Source organism: Siniperca chuatsi, linkage group LG8, assembly GCF_020085105.1.
Source record: "Siniperca chuatsi isolate FFG_IHB_CAS linkage group LG8, ASM2008510v1, whole genome shotgun sequence".
NCBI classification, from domain to species: Eukaryota; Metazoa; Chordata; class Actinopteri; order Centrarchiformes; family Sinipercidae; genus Siniperca; species Siniperca chuatsi.
In genome coordinates, this window is record NC_058049.1 from 11,259,452 (window position 1) to 11,279,077 (window position 19,626).

Sequence of the window (19,626 nt, forward strand, 5' to 3'; positions counted from 1 at the left end):
ATATATTATTAGTAGTAATATATACTATATATTAGTATATTAGTATATAGTATGTTGGGCTCAAAACTAGCACTGACAAACAACCTTTTCAGTATGAGGATTTTTTGTCTATAATATATGCTTGTTTATATATATGAATTAACGGTATCATATAAATATGCCATAATACATGGCTTGTGTTTGACAAGTTTTATCAAACAGAATTTGAAGCCACAAATCTCTACGTGTTTTAAAGCCAGCGAGGACTTTTAAAGGACTAAAACCAAAAGGACACAATGTTCACCAGTGTGACTGTCTAAGCTACTGCCCACCTCGATCTATCACAGGGCTGCCAATGACTCCCAGGAGGCCAGTGCACTGTGCAACCCTCACACCACCTTCCCCACCCCCGCCGCCATCACCTCCCCACCATGAGTGACAGGCATCCAGTTCCACCTGACTGGAGCCTCTATCTCGTAACCCTCAAGGACAACTAAGAGGACATATTGTCATCAACTCATCTCTCTCAATCTCACGGCCGCCTCTTCCATAGATGCACGTATGAACATGCTAACCCCCCCCCCCCCCACACACACACACACACACACACACACAGCACCAACTGTGACCCACTCACCTGTAACAACATCTACGTGACCTTTGCTTAATGTCCTCGGGTGCCACACCAAAACCCATTCGCACAAACAACCCGCAGGCCTAGCTGTGCCTGCCGCTTCTCATTCACTCCTTTCACAGTGAGTCCATGTTTGAAACCATCTAGATGGAGGTTGTTAAGAACCACTTCAGACAGAAACCTTGAACAGAAGAAATAAACAAGGCATTGTCTGTGAAGGCTTCCGCACAGATCGCCTCACACTCCTGAGCTTGAATGTTTTCCTAGCTGTGGAGATCTGAATTCTTTATCTCATACTGTACAACAGTCTAAGGGCATCTTGTGATGTGAAAAAACAGCTGTTCCAGAGGGACATAGTGGAAGGCAGTTTTTCAAATAAATAACAAGGTTTGGTTTGCAGTAATGTTTCTGTGGCAATCACTGTGAATTTCAGAACAGCGCCAGGTTGTTTGCCATGTAACCTTTAAGTGTTTCAGTTTTGAAAAATAACATTAAACATCAAAAGACGTTATTGTATTGTTGTTGCTGCTTTGCTGTCTTATAAACTAACTGCTCAAATTCCTGCGAGTTGTTGTTGCACTTCAATGTGCAGTTAGAAGTTGTTATGCTGGTGAGACAACGGGGAGTGGACGCTGAACTTCATATTAGAGGCTGTTGCTTATAGCAGCAGTAGGAAACTTCACATGCTGACAGGAAACTCTTTTGAAATTTGAGAATGTCAAATCCCAGAAATCATGAAATGTGTTTTCAGAGAGCTGTGCAGTCTTGAGAGAATGGCCAGATTCATTAACAAAGACAGTTTTTTTTAAAAATAGTGGTTATTAGTAGACAGGCTGAGAGTAGAGACATACTCAAGGATAGTTTTTTGAAGAAAGTTGTAGAGTAAATATAATATTTGTCCTAATCACGTATAGGTTAAGGCTGCAGCGTTCAGTATTTTCATTTTAGCAATGAAAAAATTACAAACTCACAGATAAACATCAGTAGACTCTGCAGTTCTAGCTCTAGAGGCCAAAAAATCTAATAATGCAAGTTTAAAATTCTATGAATGTTTATTTCTGTTGTATTTGTTGAAATACATCTTTCTTGTAACCCTAATAAAATAAGGGAAAAACTGCACATATTGAATACATTTGATTTATCTGATCGCGCAAATAATAATTTGGGAAAATAAGAGGAAATCTTCAGTCGATTCGATGCTCTTGTATGTTTTAAACTTTTATGACTGGTTTGGCATGAAGGTTCAGTAGATCCACTTACTATCTTTTTATGTGTTTTCCACTGCATGTAATGGTCTTCCTCAGCAAGTTTGCTCTGTTGTCATGGAAATTAAGAAGACCGTGGGATGCGCTTGAAAGCTTGGGAATTTGGAGCATAGCATTAGTTCAGGCAGAGAACTGAAGTTGCACTTGTATTGGCTGATTGGCATCAGCTGGTTCAGTCACCTGTCACAATTACTGGCTCAATCAAAACTATGTATCAGCTGACTAGTAACATCCAATCATATTCATGCACCTCATTCTTTTGTGCTATATTTTTGGCTTTGTTTATTTAATGTCTTGTATGTATTTAAAAAGGATTAGCTCTCCAAAGAGAAGAGCAGAGCGTTTTCCACCAAATTTAACTGTATAACCATTTTCTGTAAATGGGCAATTCCTTCTGACTGATCTAGTAAGTGGACTTTATTTTGTCAAACTACTTGCCTGGTATATTTTCAAATAAATCTTGCCTACTGCAGCTTTAATGTCACAATGGCTTAGAGTTTAAAATGTATTTAAAGTCTTTGTGACCAAAGTAGTCACTTTCCTGTGTGCTGGCCTTTTATCTGCCTGTCAAACAGGAAGCTAATTAACTTTCACAGTACTTTTTTTTAAAAGGTTCTGCAGCCAAGTGACAGTTTCTGTGAATTGCTATTTAAAAATAGTGCAAGATAAGTAAATTATGATAAAATCTCTGTAAATTATCCATCCATCCATCCATCCATTTTCTACCGCTTGGTCCCCGAACTTCGGGCAAGTCCTATTTAAATCTCACGGGAGGACATTGCATATATATATGCATATATATATATATATATATATATATATATATATATATATATATATATATATATATATATATATATATATATATATATATATACATAATATACATAACATAAATGTACGATGAAAATAATGAGAATCAGCACAAAAACAAATTGTAACAATCATCGTCATTACAATGAGCCAAAATATTGTGTTGTGCTCTAAAATCTTCCCCTTATTGCAGCATAAATCATACTGCAAGTTTCCCAATGTACTGAAGCATCTATAAGTATCAAAAGAGGCCATACAGAAGCGATTCATTTCTATTTTCAGAATGCCAATTATGGTGCACAGCAGCTTTGGATGTTGAACCAGTTGAAGTCAAACTGTTGTAATACATTATCTATTTCAACCCGGTGTGGTGGGGAGATTCTCACTGCTGGATTTTCATCAAAACTGATAGCCTGCTGAAAATGTAATTCACTATTTTAGTATAAATCAATAAGCCTCCAGAATCTATTCCTCCATTCCACCTTTATGTTAATATAAAAGAAATGCTCAAATAGAACTTTAATTCACCACACAGACTTTCAGACTGTTTAATAGCCCCAATTTTATCCATAACTGCTCGATTGACACTTAAATTTCAAGCCCATCTTAATTTGGCTTCTCCTGACGATTTTAAGTTCTACTTCTCTTTGGAGCCAAGGCTACTGTGACCCATGTTAATGGAGATTTATAGACTAGTGCCATTCTAACAGTGATCTTCTATTAAGAATTATATCCCATTTGGTCCTTATTACTCTGTTCTCCCACCTAAAAAAAAAAGAAAAGTCATCGCTATATGTGATACAGTGTATTTAAAGGTCCTAGATACTGCATCTAAGCAAGCAAACACACAACACGTTAAACACTGAACATGAGTGAACGTGAGAAGTGAAAGCTAATTTTGTGTTAGAGCATCAGAGGACATTCAGATGTTTCAGATGAGGGATATAAATCCTGATGGACTCCCATCCGAGTGTATTCATTAATCATGCGTCTCATTGGCGAGACTCTGATTTGCCACTGAGACAGATGAAGATGAACTCAGCAATATATTTCTCATCATAACACAACCCTCACATAAATATTAATAGCATATTTTCAGCTGGTGGGCATGAATCATTTTTCAGACAGGGAATTTTAAGAGCTATCCATGCATGTCCAAGAACACATAAGCAAGCAGTTGTGATAAACAACACTGCCTCAAGGCAACAGTGAAGAGAAGGCTTTAACTGTACGGGAGATATAAAAGGTCTTTATTTTACTTACTTCAGGCACTTTCTATCAATACATGTTCTTATTTAACTTTACTGCTTGTCAACACAAATATCTTAATTGCACAAATCATTGTTATCACTAATGTTAGTTTATGATTCTAGCAGTTTCAGCAGCTGTCATTTTGACTGCATCAGTTAGATGTTGTATTTGAGACAGTCATTATTTTCGAGGTACTCTGTCAATACTGTAGCTGCTGTGATGTTTCAGATCATGGATGCTGCTATGCGTAACTGGCTAATATGGGGAGTTAAAGGGAATATCCAGCCTTTGATACTTTCAAGCTGCTTTAAACGATATTTTTATATTCAAAATGGGTCAGATGACTATGTAATGTTAAAGGGGTCCCTTGTAGTGACAAACCCACAAACAATTATCACCCCTCAGCTCTACAGAGCGTTTTAGCGTCTTTCAGCTGATTGTTTTAATTGTTTTGCAATTTTACTGCTCTCATCAACCTTGTTTCCAGCAGCAGGCAGCTTTTTTTAGCAAAAAAAAATCCCACTATACGCTACCTGCCCAGCACCAAAAAACAGATAGACAAAGATAACAAACAGCTGGTGAACATAGAGAATGAATATTGGACGTAGATCGGTCAGGTGGCAAGAAACACAACTCCAAATTAATGTAATTTTGCTTCAAGGCAACTGATTACTAACATGTTCTCCATTAATGTTATAAAGTGATAGTATGTCAATGTGTTGAGTTCAGTCAAGCTGTGGTAGTGTTTGTTAGGAGCAATTAACCTTTACGTTTTTCATGTCGATTGGAAAAATATGTTGATTTGAGTGTTGTTATTTCTGTAAACTGACTTACAATAACCTGTACAGATGTGTCAATCTCATGAAAACTTGTTGCCATTTTTGTGGCATTTTTCTGTAGCTATTTTTCTGGATCTGGCAAAGGAAGATGACGTCCCCCATTCTACAAAACTCCAACTTGAAAAACAGCTCTCAACTCCAGACCTATTTGAATCGCTGAAAGAATCTGAGATTTGGGCAGCTATTCAGAAGTCTGGGAAAGCTATTCTTATATTCAGCACAGAGTTGTTAAATTATGAACAAATGTCAGTTTGGGTTTCTACTGACCTTTTACTATTCTTTGGCACAAAACGATGATATAGCCAATGAGAAAAAAACAACTGTTGCATTGATCTACTAGTCACAGTGGTGTATGGTTGTTTGTGTCATTGCAGGTTTATGACCATCAGTACAAAGCTGTGTTGGATGGTGTAGAGACAGACAGTATGATGGAGATTGACCCAGGTCAGCGCATTGAGATCTTCAGAATGGGAAATGGGAGTGAGGAGATACTTGAGGTGCACGACTTCAAAAATGTAAGTAAAATGTTAAACAAGGGCTATGTAAGCTATTCTTCTTTTGCTGAAAACTTGATACTGTAATTGTGTCTTCTCTTCAGCGGAGAAAGGATTATGATGTTCACATCCTGCCCTTTTCAAAGAGACGGTTGACAACATTTATCCTTTGTTGAAATCATATTTTCTTCTTCATATCAGTGATTAAATTTATATCAGTGTAACTGTACTCAGAAATACATTTTGAAAATGCCATTTTATCAGTGATTAAATTTATATTAACTGTAAGTGCACACACAGAAAGCCCAGAAAGAAATTTTGGTCTTTTACTAAAAGACTGTTTTCTTCCCGCTAATTTACAGTAACTTCTTCAGAGTACAAAGACAAACACCATTAACAAGCCCATCTCTGTTTCTCACACCTTTTTCAACTGCAATTTTGTCTCCAGCAGAACTCATTATTTTACCTTTCATTCCTAAATCCTGCTTGAGTGTGCAAGAAGTTACACATGCTGCACCTCGGAGAAGGGAGCATGCTGCTTGACTGGATAATGAATGTTCTCATTTTTGCACCATTATTTTCTGTGAAATGTTGGGTTGCAAGGCTGAACGTTTAAGGATACACCTCATCCCAAACAAAAACCTACATTGAGTTGTTATTGTTTTTGTTACAATGGTCTTTGAATCTAAAATGGCTATATGATGGAAACCAAGTACAGCACTGGAAAACTTTAACCTCTGCAATTAATCTCTCTATTTCTTTCTCTCTCTTTCACCAAGCTCAGTTTTGTGTGTGTGTGTGTGTGTGTGTGTGTGTGTGTGTGTGTGTGTGTGTGTGTGTGTGTGTGTGCCCCACGTACCCACACACATGCATGCATAAACACATGTGCCTGTTGCTTGTTCCACTTCCTGTTAGTGAAGCACATCCCCTGAGGAGATTTGTTTGATTCAGTGCTCCACCATGGAAGAATAAGAAACAAGCGAGTGAGCAGAGTAATTCAAACTTTACTGTGATGAAAGAAAAAATGGAGGAAGGTAACCCAAACAAAACTTACAATAGGTTATACTAAGTGGTAGCTTGTGCACTAATGTTAGAATAGATTTTTTTTAACACAAAAAAAGGGGGGATGTTGCATTTTATTACACAGACCAACGTCTCCATCAAGCCTGAGGGCTTTGTGAGGAATGGAAAATGAGGGGATTATGCCACCGTGACCGTGGACCACAAGCGAAATCCACTCGCTATTGTTTCAGGCCAATACTGCACTCATTTTAACAGGAGAGAAAGAAGAAAAAATTGAGAAGGAGACACCCTGAGAGAGAACCACCACGGTTTTTAATTTTTTCGTTAAACCAAACTCGTAATAAATATTCTTGACGAGTGAACAAAAGCACATTTAGGAAAATTGGCCTTAATGGGACACCCCAAAAAGACATATTTTCCCTCTTACCTGTAGTGCTATTTATCCATCTAGATTGTTTTGGTGTGAGTTGCCAAGTCTTGGGGAAATCGGCTGTAGAGATGTCTGCCTTTTTTGAATATAATACTGTATGGCACTCGGCCTGTGGTGCTCAAAGCCCCTAAAAAATACATTTGAAAAACTCAACAGCAATGTCTCTATCCAGAAATCATGACCCAGTTACTCAAGATAATCCACAGATTTGCTGTGAGCAGGTTCATGTGGGAACTATATTCTTTCTACCGATAGTTCCTACATGAAATTGCTCTCTGTAAAACCTTTGTATGTAACCTGTATATAAAAATACTGTTTTGTAGGTTTTAGACTTTTTTGTGTCTCATGTAGTGAGTGCTGCCACCTTTTCAGATAGCCTTTAGCCATGAGGATGGGAATTCAGAGGGGAATTTGAAAAAAAAATTGCTAACCTCTCCTCTCCTCTCCACTACTGCACTGCATCCTTTTCTCAGAACAAATAATACAGAAGCAACAAAAATCCCCTCCAGCATTCATCCGTCCAAACATTTTTGAAATCCATGACTGCAGGAAAACTTCTGGTGATGCTGAGAATAGCCTGCGGTAACATTACATCCTACTTTGATTTTGGTGATCTACAGTGATCTTCAGATATTGTGGAAAGGGCTATTAGCAATATACAGGCTTGAACAATGTGACCACGATCTATGCAAGTTATAAGAAGATTTGAGTAGGTAAACACAAGGTTACAAACAGACACTGGTATGCTAATTATAGGTAATATGTTACAATTGCTGTATTTAATGTTACAATTTAAAAAGTCTGATTTTGATGCAGATTTTACACATGAAACCATTTTTGTGCTGTGGATTAAAGCACAAAGATGGGGATTGTAAATAAAATATTTCATGAGTAAGAAATGCCCCTTAAATACATAAAATGATGTTGATAATATCAGGGCATCAACCAACCTAATACTTGCTGACATGCATTTAGTTCTTTATTCACAGGAGCTGAATAATGCATGCGGTTACATGTTCTCTATTCTCTTGAATAGACGCAGACGAGCATCTTGCACATGGATACGTGATAGTGAATATTTTAACATCGTCTGTTAAAATGACATCGCTTTTCCATTTCTCATCCCCATGTTAATGTGTCTTTCTTCATTTTCTGATTGACCAACCCCAGTAATCATTGTATCTCATCACAACATTGCCCTCTCCTCTTCTGCTGCAGCTCACCAATTCAGTAGACCCAAATTAAACAGAGACTCATCACAATGAAAGCCGGCATAAACATTATGCTTTTGTGCTTGAGACTATTATTGCCCCATCCTTTTCCCACACAGATGAAATTACATGCGGTAGATTATGACAGGCATCACTTTGTATCATGTCTTGTGCGGCTGGTATCTGGTTTTCAGAGTGACAGCAGCACAGAACAGCACCCACATGGTCAAGTTAACCAATTCAAAGGAGATGCCATAGCAATCACCATGTTACTGTAATTAAATTTAGATTAAATCAAGTCCATTTTCATGGTACCGCTCATACAATTTTTAGTTGATACAATTTTAAAGCAGCCGTGGCAGATGTAGATCCTGCCGTCTGTTCTAATACAGTCTGCTGAATGAGCAGCTCTACTCTGCAGAAAATAAATTGGATACAATCTGATCTACTGAAAGTCTTTCAGACTTATTCCGGCTGAATATCTTAGATTAACATAGAATGGCAGCGAGAAAGAATTAACAGATCTTTCTTGCCTATTGAGGCTCTGTGTGTCAGAGTGAATAGAGCTACAGTCCACATGGTGGAGGATCATCAGTGGAGCTGAAGAGAGTGACTCCACACTCGACTGCGCAGATTAAGAGAGTGACAGGGACCTATGACTGCCTAATTCAATGGGGGCACTCTGTAGAAAACACTTCATTCTCAACAATGTCACTTGGCTCTCTGGTGCAATCTATCCTGCTATAAAGTATTATACAGCCAAGGTGGAACACCCATGCCTTTTTTACTTCTATTCAGCTTGAAAGCAAGAGCTGTGTTGCAAGGGCCAAGCAGTCATCAATTTAATACCAAGCTAAAAGAGAAAAAAAAAGATGAAAACACACCTCTTCTCACTCATTAGGTTTGAACTTTTTTTACTTGTTTAAGAGCTTTGATTATCAGCAAAAAGCTGAGCTTTTTAAAATGATCGCCCCAGTGCTTATGGGATACCCACATCACAGAAAGCTAATGAATGATACATATATCTGAATCTCTGAGTATTACTTCATTTCTTTTTCTTTTTTCAAAGGGAATCACTGGGATCCGGTTTGCCGAACATCAGAGGTGCTACATCAGGACCCAAACTAGAAAACTACCCGCAGTGGCAGAGGTGGAGGCTGAGGACACAGAGTTACTGGTATGCCTCCTCCCTCAGCTGTCTGTACCTCAGACTCTCTGTAGTCCTACAGAGGCTGTCATGCATATTGTAGGGAGATAACTAAAGTAGAGCACTGTGAGCACCACACAAATCCTCAGCCTGTCCATCTTATCCTGTCTCCCCCACCCCTCTCACTGAAGAATAAACTGGGGTTTGTGGTGCCTGTGAAACCGTCAGAAAGCTGCCCACAAACCCGTAGCCTCTTTGTGGCTCACATCAAATGCTGTTTGCTGTCAATCTTGAGCCAATATTAATTTTTAATCATCTCCTCCAAAGGCTCTACCCAAATAGCCTAAAGGGGGAAGGGTGCAAGAGAGGTCTGAGTGAGAGGTAAGCCATTAAAATGGTATTTTTTAAAAGAGGATTTCTTTGTGAAATTCACAAGGCTCCCTCTCCAAGTTTACAGTGATTCATTTTACTTCTCTGGGTTCTTGTAGCTGTACGTGTGAACTTCAGCAAAAGGAATTGGGGAAGTTCAATCAATCAAAATTCCCCATTTTTCAGTGTCACAGTGCAATTCACTGAGTGGGCCGTATGTTCAAAGAGAAAATCCCTCTCTCGAATGTCTCTACTGCTTGTATGCTCTCATTTACATTTCATATTGCAGCTGGAAAGAAGTACAGTAGCTGGCAAATATCTGACGCTCACGGCTCACAGATTCATTTTAAAAACAGAATAAGCCAATTGTCAGTCCAGTCCAAGCAAAAGCCACCATCAGCAAAAACCAAACGTTGTTTTGTTTTGTGGTTTTTCCTCTCATTATTCCAGATACTAATTGCATAGGCAGCACCATATGTCCATGCCATTTCTGTCTTCATTTGTGCACCCTGAAGCCTAATTGGCTTAATTCATATCTCAAGTGATCTAAGTAATCTGAGGCCAGGAAAGTGACTAGGGCTTATACTAGTAGTTACAGAAGCCCTTATTATGACTGCCACGAGCAAAATAGATTATTCTACACCATGTTCAATAAAATTAAAATTCAAAAGGTGTTTTAAACTGTGGTTTACATTAAGTTGTTCAAATCAATCACTATAAATAGTCATACACTGCTACAGCCTTGAATCAACTGTCAGTCTAAGTAGTAATAACCAGGCAGTCAAACATGCAACCCTGTCTCCTAGAAATTACATGTATATACTAATAATTTGTTATTTGTTGTTGTCAAGTAGGTTTTGGTGAAAACATAATTGCTGCCTGGATTATATTTATTGTTGTGTTTATTGTGTTTTTGTACTGGATTAAGGTGGATGGTGGGGGTACAAAGTGCAGGACTTGCATCGTCCTTGGTGTGATTAGGTTTAGGCAACAAAAGCAATTTGGTAATAATACTTAAATTGCTACGAGCAGATTTTGTATTGCAATACAAAAGAAGGCTATTGTAGGAAAACAAATGAAATATGTTGTATTTTTGGGAAATCAATTTATTCACTTTCATGCCGAGAATTAGATGAGGAGATATATACCACTCTCATGTCTGTATTGTAAATGTGATTCTACAGCCAGCAGTTGGTTAGCTTAGCTTAACATAAAGACTTGAAACAGGGGGAAACACCTAGCCTGGCTCTGTCCGAAGGTAACAAAATACATTATATTTAATTTTTGCCCTTTAATCCATACAAAACCAAATTGTAAAAATGACATGTTGTGGTTTTACGGATGTTATCTGCCGGACTATTTTTTGGCATGGCACAGTAACTTTGTGGTGTTTCCGCTGGTTGCCTGGCTACCTCACGGTGAAAACTCCAAGACACCAGAAAATCAAATGCGAAACACATTTTTCGCTCTCAAATTTGTAATGATGTATGACTGAACTAATAAATGAAGATGATCTAGACATTTCTGGTGTTCACTGGAATTTATATGCTAATAGCGGTGCACAGGGCCTGTTGATAGACAGTAGGATTGATCTTCTCATCTACCTCTCAGCAAGAAACCAAATAAACGTATATTCCCAAAATGCTAAACTAATTATTCGATTCATATGTTTAAAATACCATACATTATTCTCCCACCAATTTCGTCTAAGTTCGTCCAAGTTTATTTTTGCTATTACTCCTTTTTCCACTGTAGTTACACCACCATATACTACTGCTAATGTTGCTGCAGTGGATGTTTTCACCACAATAACACTGGATTGCACAAGCGAAACACAGTAAATTTTAGGGGGGCTATTATTAGATAACAAACAGTAACCTTGGCCTGACCTCACCAAGGTCTGTCCTCACATTAGACAATCCGTACTCTGTGAGCATCCACCCACGTGTGACCCTGGAAAGATCAGCACAAGTTGCTCCTCATGTGGTGAACACATGAAGCTAACAGGGGTTAAAGCCAAGCACTAATGGTTCCAAGCTTAACCGAGCCGCAGGCTTTTAGGAAAGATTGCTCAGAGCAGCCGCGGCAGGCTTTAGAGCCGAGGTGAAAAACAATGGCAAAAATTGCGGAAAAACTGCAAGCAGCTGATAAGGAAATGCAGCCCCTGCGAGGGAGAACAAGGTGACAAACATGAATTGTTTGCCAGGATTTTTTCCTCCCTTTTCAATTTGCCTCCTCTATGAAATGTCTGAGGGAGTAATCCCTGAGCTTCATTCCAGTTCCCCCAGTCTGACACAGAAACCGCCATCTGCCTCCCTCACACCCCTTAACATTGTCAACGGATGCTACTTGCTCCATTAAACAGCCACTTAATATGGATGACCAAAGCTCACCCAGCAACCCAAAACCTCCCACTCAGACAACTGCAAACAGAAAAACAGCGCACTGAGGGACAACTCCACAGCAGAGGGTGTGAATACACCAAAGTCCTGAAAGCACATAGTACAGTTTGTTTTGTCTCATATTTGTCTGCTTGAAGATATGAGCTCAATTAATAACAGGGGGACCAGTGAGACTGCAACAAAAAACTGAAAAGTTCAGTTCCTACAGTTGGTGACGAATTCAGTCATAAGGCCTGATGGCACAGCAAAATACATCCGCGTGTCTTTGCAAAGTACTGACTACTTGCAGGGCTAGTTAGTAAACTAGTGAAGCTGATGAGCTAACCGTTAACATGCCAGCCAGGAACATGCTAGCGCTGGCCATCACAACAACACTCTGAGCTTCTTTCTGTTTCTACTCTATCCAAGCTAGCAAGCTTGCTAAGTGTCAGTTAGCAAGCTCGCTAACATGGTTGCTAACGCAGAGTTGGCAACTTTTCAATTTAGTCTGGAGTGAGATTTGGTATCGGTGAAGTCATTTTATGAGTAAGTCTTCGGTAACATTACCCACCGCAGGGCTTGAGGTCATCACTCCTCAACTCAAGGAATTTTGTTTAAAAAGTTCAGCAGCCAAATTCCCAATTTTCAAGCATCTATAGATGAAAAGCCAAGTCAATGATCATGATCAATGATGAATAAGTATGGTTGATCAGCATACATACCAACCTCAAGATATCATAGCCTAAATCAGGAGCCCGAACCTAACCAGGGTACTTGGGGATCTTCCCCCAGAAAACTGTTAATTTCAGAGACTGTTTTCCTGCATTCTAGTGAATTTATAAAGTAATTTTGTTGCCAAAATGTGAAGTTGGGAGGACAGGGGGGAAGTGGGCATTGAAAAATCTGGAGGAATATATGAGCGGATATGACTGAATTGTGGTCACATGTAACTATTGGTGATTTGATTTTCACATCTGTAGTGCACCTCAAGGGCAAAACATTGGTGTTGAAAAGTGTGAGGGACAACAATAAAGCAGGGCATCTGGTCTACATGCTTTTATCATATTCTCAGCTACTTAAAAGCAACACATTATGATTCAGATGGCTATCATGCTTAGTTTAATCATTCTGGCAGAAAAGTGGTAACCATACATCAGAAAAAGCTGAGCTCTTACTCTCTGTTTAACACGTTACGCTACTTAACATCACATGCTGTGGTATTCAATTAGGGATGTAAGCTATACTTTGAAGAATGGTCAATGCGTGAGAGTTGGCAGCTCTACACTAAAGGGACAATAAGTTCACACAGTTTATTCGAAAGATGTATATGTGCAACCAACTCCTGTTTCTTAATTGTCTGTTAACCATGCCAAGCGTTAAATAAAAGAGGACGGTCCAACACAGCTAATAAACTACCATAGCTTCCTCTATTTTCCTCTCCAGCTGTCTGTTCCCTCAAAGGTCAGCACTATGACAGTTTGCTATTTGTCAGTGGCACAAATTTGCATGTCAAAGGTCACCAAAGTTGAACTCAATGTGAAAAAAATTGCACAGATTTACTTTCCCCCCACTAGCAAATAAATTAATTGATTTTTGCCGTTAATTTCCACTCTTTTAAATGTAGGTGTGATCATGCCTTTAATGCCCTTAAGCAAGCCAGGACTCTCAATGTAAGTTGCTTGAATATGGGTGTAAACTAAAATTGACCACCTGGTACACTGCCAATCTGAAAATCTTTGTTGATCTCTGGCAAACATAGCACCACTTTAAACAATGTGTCATGTAGACAGTGTTTCCCTCCCTTGGGACACAGTGGCATGAGAGGGTAAATTCATTACAGCACAACTGGTATATAATTAAGTTGTGCACTGTAGGCGGAAAGCACACATACACCAGCAGCAGGCCGCACAAAACAAATTACCATCATTCCCAAGGTCCAATACTTGATAAAAAGTTGTGTCCTAATAATATATCATTTGTCAATAGCAAAATGGAAAAGTCTTTCAAAAGTGTGTATGAACTGGAGAACTGTAATCATGTTGTCTTTGTGCTTGTCAACTGGCATTTAGAAATCCCTGCCCCATGCTAAAATGCTGACCTTTACCACTTCCCCCCGGGCCCTCTCCTGCAAGTTATTGGAGTCGTTTCTCAACTGTGAAGTCAAAGTCATGTTGTGAGCCCCGTGTCGTGACCTCCATTTACTTTCCAGAGAAGACTCACTTGGCTTCAGTGGTTAAGAGGTCCAATTAGAGAGTGCTGTTTGTTTTCCTCGAGTTTGATTTTAATTTCTGCAGCCACGGGAATGGCGAGCGCACCGGCTCAATGCCAGAGCACCCCCTCCACCAAACCACCACCCCGCTACACCAGTCCTCAGAGTCATCATTAGTCTACTGGCCAGCGCTTAAAAGTGGGGGAAAGTGTGTCAAAAGCTTGGGCTAAACACCTCCTGCACCCAAACACAATCTTTGATGTGACAGAATGTGCTTAAGTCTCTTTTTTTTTCTCTGCAGGTCATAACTGTGTTGCTCGATGACAAACAAGAAGCGGCACGGAAAGTGAAATTCTAATTCAAGCGAGAGTGGCAGGGGTGAACGTGAGGGAGGGGGCACGACCCAATATAAATGATTCTCGCTCCTACTATAGCCCCAGGATTCTACGTCAAGCTTAACTAATGTGCAATTAAGCTTTAGACTGGGAGAAAATCACCTTGTAAAAACATTTGTCAAGTGAACTGTTTTTCTGTTCTGGGTTGCTAATTAACAAGGGGATGGGAAGAGGGGTTTGTTTGTGTGTGTGTATTTACATATACATGAAGAAAATAAATATCTGCACTGTTATGGGAGAGCATTACCAAATCCCCTTCATATGTCTCTATTAGACAACACTGACATGTAGTCCCTATCATTAACCAATAATAGTTTACTTTACAGCTCATGAACTACAGTATCAACAAATTAAGCCCACTGATAGTGCTGGGTGCCAAGCGAAGCATTGTGGTGGAAGGGGAGGGAGGGAAAGGAGAATGCAAGGCTTTATTGTGTCTGTCACATTAAACGATATTGCAGCCACACTCAGAGTAATGAAGACCACTTCTAAAGTCATTTAAAAGTCAAATCATCACTGTCTGTGAATTTCAATGATGTATAATAGAAAGAGCATGCCGGAGGCTTGAGATGAGGGTGAGAAAGAGAGAGAGAGAGGAGGGAGTCAGGGCAGTGGGAGTCAGAAGTCAGGAAGTTGCTGCCCTCTCAGTAGACCGAAAGGTGATAGACAAAACGATGAGGCTGGAGCTGCTGTGTGGCTCAAGGGAGGAGAGTGCAATACTTTTTGTGGACATTTTTGCAGGTTCTGACATGCTATATAAAGTGTGTGTGTGTGTGTGGCGTGTGTGCGTGTGTGCGCGCGTGTGTGTGTGTGTGTGTGTGTGTGTGTGTGTGTGGTGTTTTCTAGCAGGTGGATGAGACTGAGGCCATGGATATGAAGGTGGAGGACTCCCAAGTGTGGGTTCCTGCCGAGGAGCCCATCGTTAACCCATCCTTCCTCTTCGACTCCAAGATCTGGGAGATTTGCCAGGAGCTGCCCATCCACTGGATCCATCCCTCCCTTCTGAGCGGTGAGAGCAGGGAGCATCTCTGCCTCTAAATGCAGACTATTAACACTCTCGCTGGAGGGCATCCCCACAGGCCATATGTAGGTCCGTAGAGACCGCATGATTTCCCAACCATATGAGCTTCCAGCTCATATGGTCCAGCTTCCTGACTACTCTCTGTTTGTTGGAAAGTTGAGGGACTGTTAGTCAGTGGTGGAAGAAGCATTCAGATCCATTACTTAGGTAAAAGTATCAATACCACAGTGTGGAAAATACTCCATTACAAGTAAAAGTCCTGCATTCAAAGTACAGAGGTATTTTTAGCAAAATGTAAAAATACCCATTATGCAGAACAACCCCTCTCAGAGTGTTTTAATATATAACACATTGTTGGATTATTATCACCTGTGCTGTGCAGTAACATGTAAGCAGCATTTTAATGTTGTAGCTGATTTTAACTAATCATATTGTGTTTTGTACTGCAAAAAGTATAAATGATTTATAAATGATGTTTTTCTTAAAATAATCGTATGGTTTTTGGAAATGGAAAATAGAAGAATGAAGTCATAATATCAGTAGATGGAGTTAAAATTGAAAGAGTATTTTTGGGTGTAATTATGGATCATAAACTCTGAATAATTCCAAACAAGGGAAAGTATATGTTGGACTATGGGGCACTTCAAATGTTGTACTTCCTACTTATTTTCACCATAGTGTGAGGCAACACATATACAACTAATATAAATCCACTATATATTCTACAGAAAAGAGCAATACAAGTTATAAATAAAGTGGATTCAAGGGAACTTATACCAACAGACTGTTTATCAAGTCAAAGGTAATAAAACTAGTTTATTTGAATTTAAATCCTTTATCCATTAGTTATGTTTAGAGCCAAAAACAGATTATTGCCTGAAAATGTACAGAAGCTGTTTCTGTTAAAATCAGCTGATGATGATCACAGAAGCAAATCTAATTTGCTTTAGATTTCAGTGTGTGCAGTCAAACTGTGTCTGAAATGGATATGTTTTCAAATGTTCATCTATATTCAACTTAAGACAATGTATAGAGGCAAAATAATTGAACAATATGAACACGATATTATGTATAATATTCTGTCATTGGTTGTATATGTGTGCATTATGATGTGTTTTACAAAAGGTTGTTGAAAGTTTTGGCTAGTGTTGAGAAGCAGGCGAGTAAAATAAGATACAGTACAGTACAAGTACCTCAAAACTTAAGTGCAGTACTTGACTAAATGTACTTAGTTACACTGCTGATGGTCATCTGGAGGCTTGCTTTTTAGGGATTTTTCTCAAAAGGATGTGTAGACTTTACTAATTAGGATCTGTGGGAAATGATTTGTGTGTGAGTATCACAACAGCAACAACACCATTGTTTGACAGGAGCATGAAAAAGCTTGGAATGAAATTCAGCGTATTTCTCCTGAATGTAATTAACATCAAGCCACTGGGAGTGTACAAGCCAAAATTTAATCTAAGAGCTATCTCATTTTACTTCTAACAATAGAAAAAACTGTTGCAAGTATACAAACATCTCCTCTCTGTGTGTGTATTCAGATGCTGAGGTGGAAAATGTGGACACACCCGACGCAGAGGTCACAGGTCAGCGCTTCACCCGCGACGTCCAGGACCACCTTGCCGTAAACGACTATGTAAGTGGGCCCATCTGCGCCACGTCAATCAGGGACCACACCATGAGATACAGTGGAGCCACTTCAATCAGCTCCAGCTCTGCCTCCACTCTTTCTGCATATAAATCGCTCACTAATTGATGTTAAAACTGACTTTGTGCACCAGAGGGCATAGCAATTGCTCTATATATCTGTTTAAGTAAGGCTAGTTCATTGAAGACTCCCTTAATGTCTCTCCATTAATTGAGAGGAATATCCAGCCTTTCAAAGGCAGCAACTTGTGCCTTACAGCACCCGTCAGGCCTTTTTTTACTTCCTTTTTTCCGAGGCAGGGGAAAGCACTGTACAAAGGAGCCCTCTCAAGGTCACTCACTGCTGCACAGATAAATTACATTTTTTAATAATGCTTTAATTATCAAAGCGTATAAAATTAATGGAAAGGCCAAGCAGCATATTTTGGTGTACTGCATGTAAACCACTCAATGCTGTATGGTTAATTATCCCTGACTCTGAGGGAAATTCATATAAAGCAGTATATTACACAGGAATTGTGCCATCATACAAATAAAATAGCAGTTACACACTAAAGATACCAGGGACATACACAGGTGCAAAGATATCTGACACACATGCACACACATACACTACACACACACACACACACACACACACACGTTCAGCACTTACAGTTGAATAGCCACTAAAGCTAAATTCAAGGATAATGAGTCGGGCTCCGTCTCCTCCTCGGAGCTGTGAGAAACGGTGAGAGACATGCAGAGAAATGAGACGTCCTATAATGTTGACATTTATCAGGCCCGTCCCAGAAACAGCTCCCGCTCAACTCCTCAATCCCCCATCCCTCCCACCCCCCACCTTCTCTGTCTTCTTCCTCTTCGTCTGCAACAGAAGATGCAGTGCCATGCAATTAAAACATACCAGGGGATGAAAAACTCAGCTCTCCTTTTGAAACGTTCTGCCTGTATCAGCTGAGTTATGCATACCACTGCAATCCATTCCAGCAGCACATCCAGGCTCTGTTTGTGGGTCCGGCGATAACAAAGGCCTTTGTGGCCAAGCAGAGGGCAGGCAACAGTCTGTAATTGGGAGTCTGAACTCTCGCTCACTCCAGTGGGATGCCACAGGTGTTAGCCAAACCTTTTTTGCTTCATCCAGAACTCATGTAAATGTGCACACAGTCAGAAAACAACCAAGCACACACACATAGTCTGCTACTCACACTATTTATCTTTCTTCCTACAGCGTTTCATCTGTCATACTCACACACACACACACACACTCACGCCGAGCCTGGCACATAAAAACATTCATTCACTTCATCTACGTTTCATAAGTCTGAATTTCGGTGCAGCGTCTCCCCACGTTTGTGAAGCAGGATAATTCTTTGGGTCCTCGTGACAGAGGGTGATAGATATATGAAATTGACCTTTGCCACGGCTGCCAGTGCAGGGTGTATCAGAGGTGGCCCTGGAAATTTCAAACTGAATAACTACCATCTGACAAGGCTGAAGGGATAATACCACTGTCCTTGACCCATATAGCAAGGATGGGCTGTTTGGTGTGTGTTTCTCTCACAGTGTTTGTATTGTGTGTTAAACTCGGACTATCGTTACAAACATCTGGGAGCCATGCTAAGGGTCAGGCTGGATGGCTGTTCAAGCATAACAGAGGTGCAAAAAGCTGAAGGAATTCAAATCCATGAATGCAGGAGTTGTTTGTGCCTCTAAAGAAATCTTTACACTGAAGCTAAAGCTTCTTATCAGTTTGGTAAACCGGCAGAGTTTACTGAAATACATGACTATCTCTTTATTCAATTACAATTTCATTGTCATTCCACCTCACTGTAGAGCACAGTGAGTTCAGGACAAGCATCGAGGCATTCTCATATGTTGCACTGTCCTGTGCTTCTACATGAAAAAAACAAACCTTTTTGCATACAAAGCAAGGTATGAAACAGAAATGTTATCTCTGCTGTTTTGATCCCAGAATGAATGCGATGAGCTCTGCTATGAGATTTAATAACACATCCAGACATGTGCTTCAAGCCCATGAAGAGCGGTGATCAGCGTGTGTGAAATAACATCAACAAGTGTGGAGATTAGAGGAGTCGTGCTTTGATTCATTACATCTTATTGAATGACTGACGCAGTTTTCTACTCTGCAGACTCATTCATATCCAGTGCCTTATATTATGCACAGAGGTGTCTGTGTGAGTGTGTGTTTGCATGTGTATACGTGAGTGTGTGACGAAATCAGATGCAGCAAGGGGGTAATGGCTTTTACTCTTCATTAATGCTGCTTGTTTGTGAGTGACTGCCTCAGATTTCCCAAGGTGTACCATTCTTATCACTGCAGCATCCCACTAGAGACGGCAACTCAAAGCCAGAGTGATTAATATGTACCCTCCGTTGTAAAAGGATAGCTCTGATTAATTGTCTTTAAGGTACAATGCTGCCTATTGGCTGTTTGTTTTGATAAACGCAGCATCATTTGAATAAAATATTTTCTTCATTTTCCGAGCCGGAGCTC

At 39.8% G+C, this 19,626-nt stretch overlaps 1 protein-coding gene across 1 annotated transcript in view; it reads left to right on the forward strand.

The window, feature by feature from the left end:
• Window positions 1–19,626, forward strand: part of tnmd (tenomodulin) — a 47,894-nt gene that overhangs the window by 20,614 nt on the left and 7,654 nt on the right. The window contains exons 3-6 of the mRNA XM_044204905.1: window positions 5,156–5,296; window positions 9,009–9,116; window positions 15,287–15,449; window positions 17,006–17,100. Coding sequence (XP_044060840.1) covers window positions 5,156–5,296; window positions 9,009–9,116; window positions 15,287–15,449; window positions 17,006–17,100 — 507 coding nt within the window. The remainder of the gene's footprint in view (window positions 1–5,155; window positions 5,297–9,008; window positions 9,117–15,286; window positions 15,450–17,005; window positions 17,101–19,626) is intronic.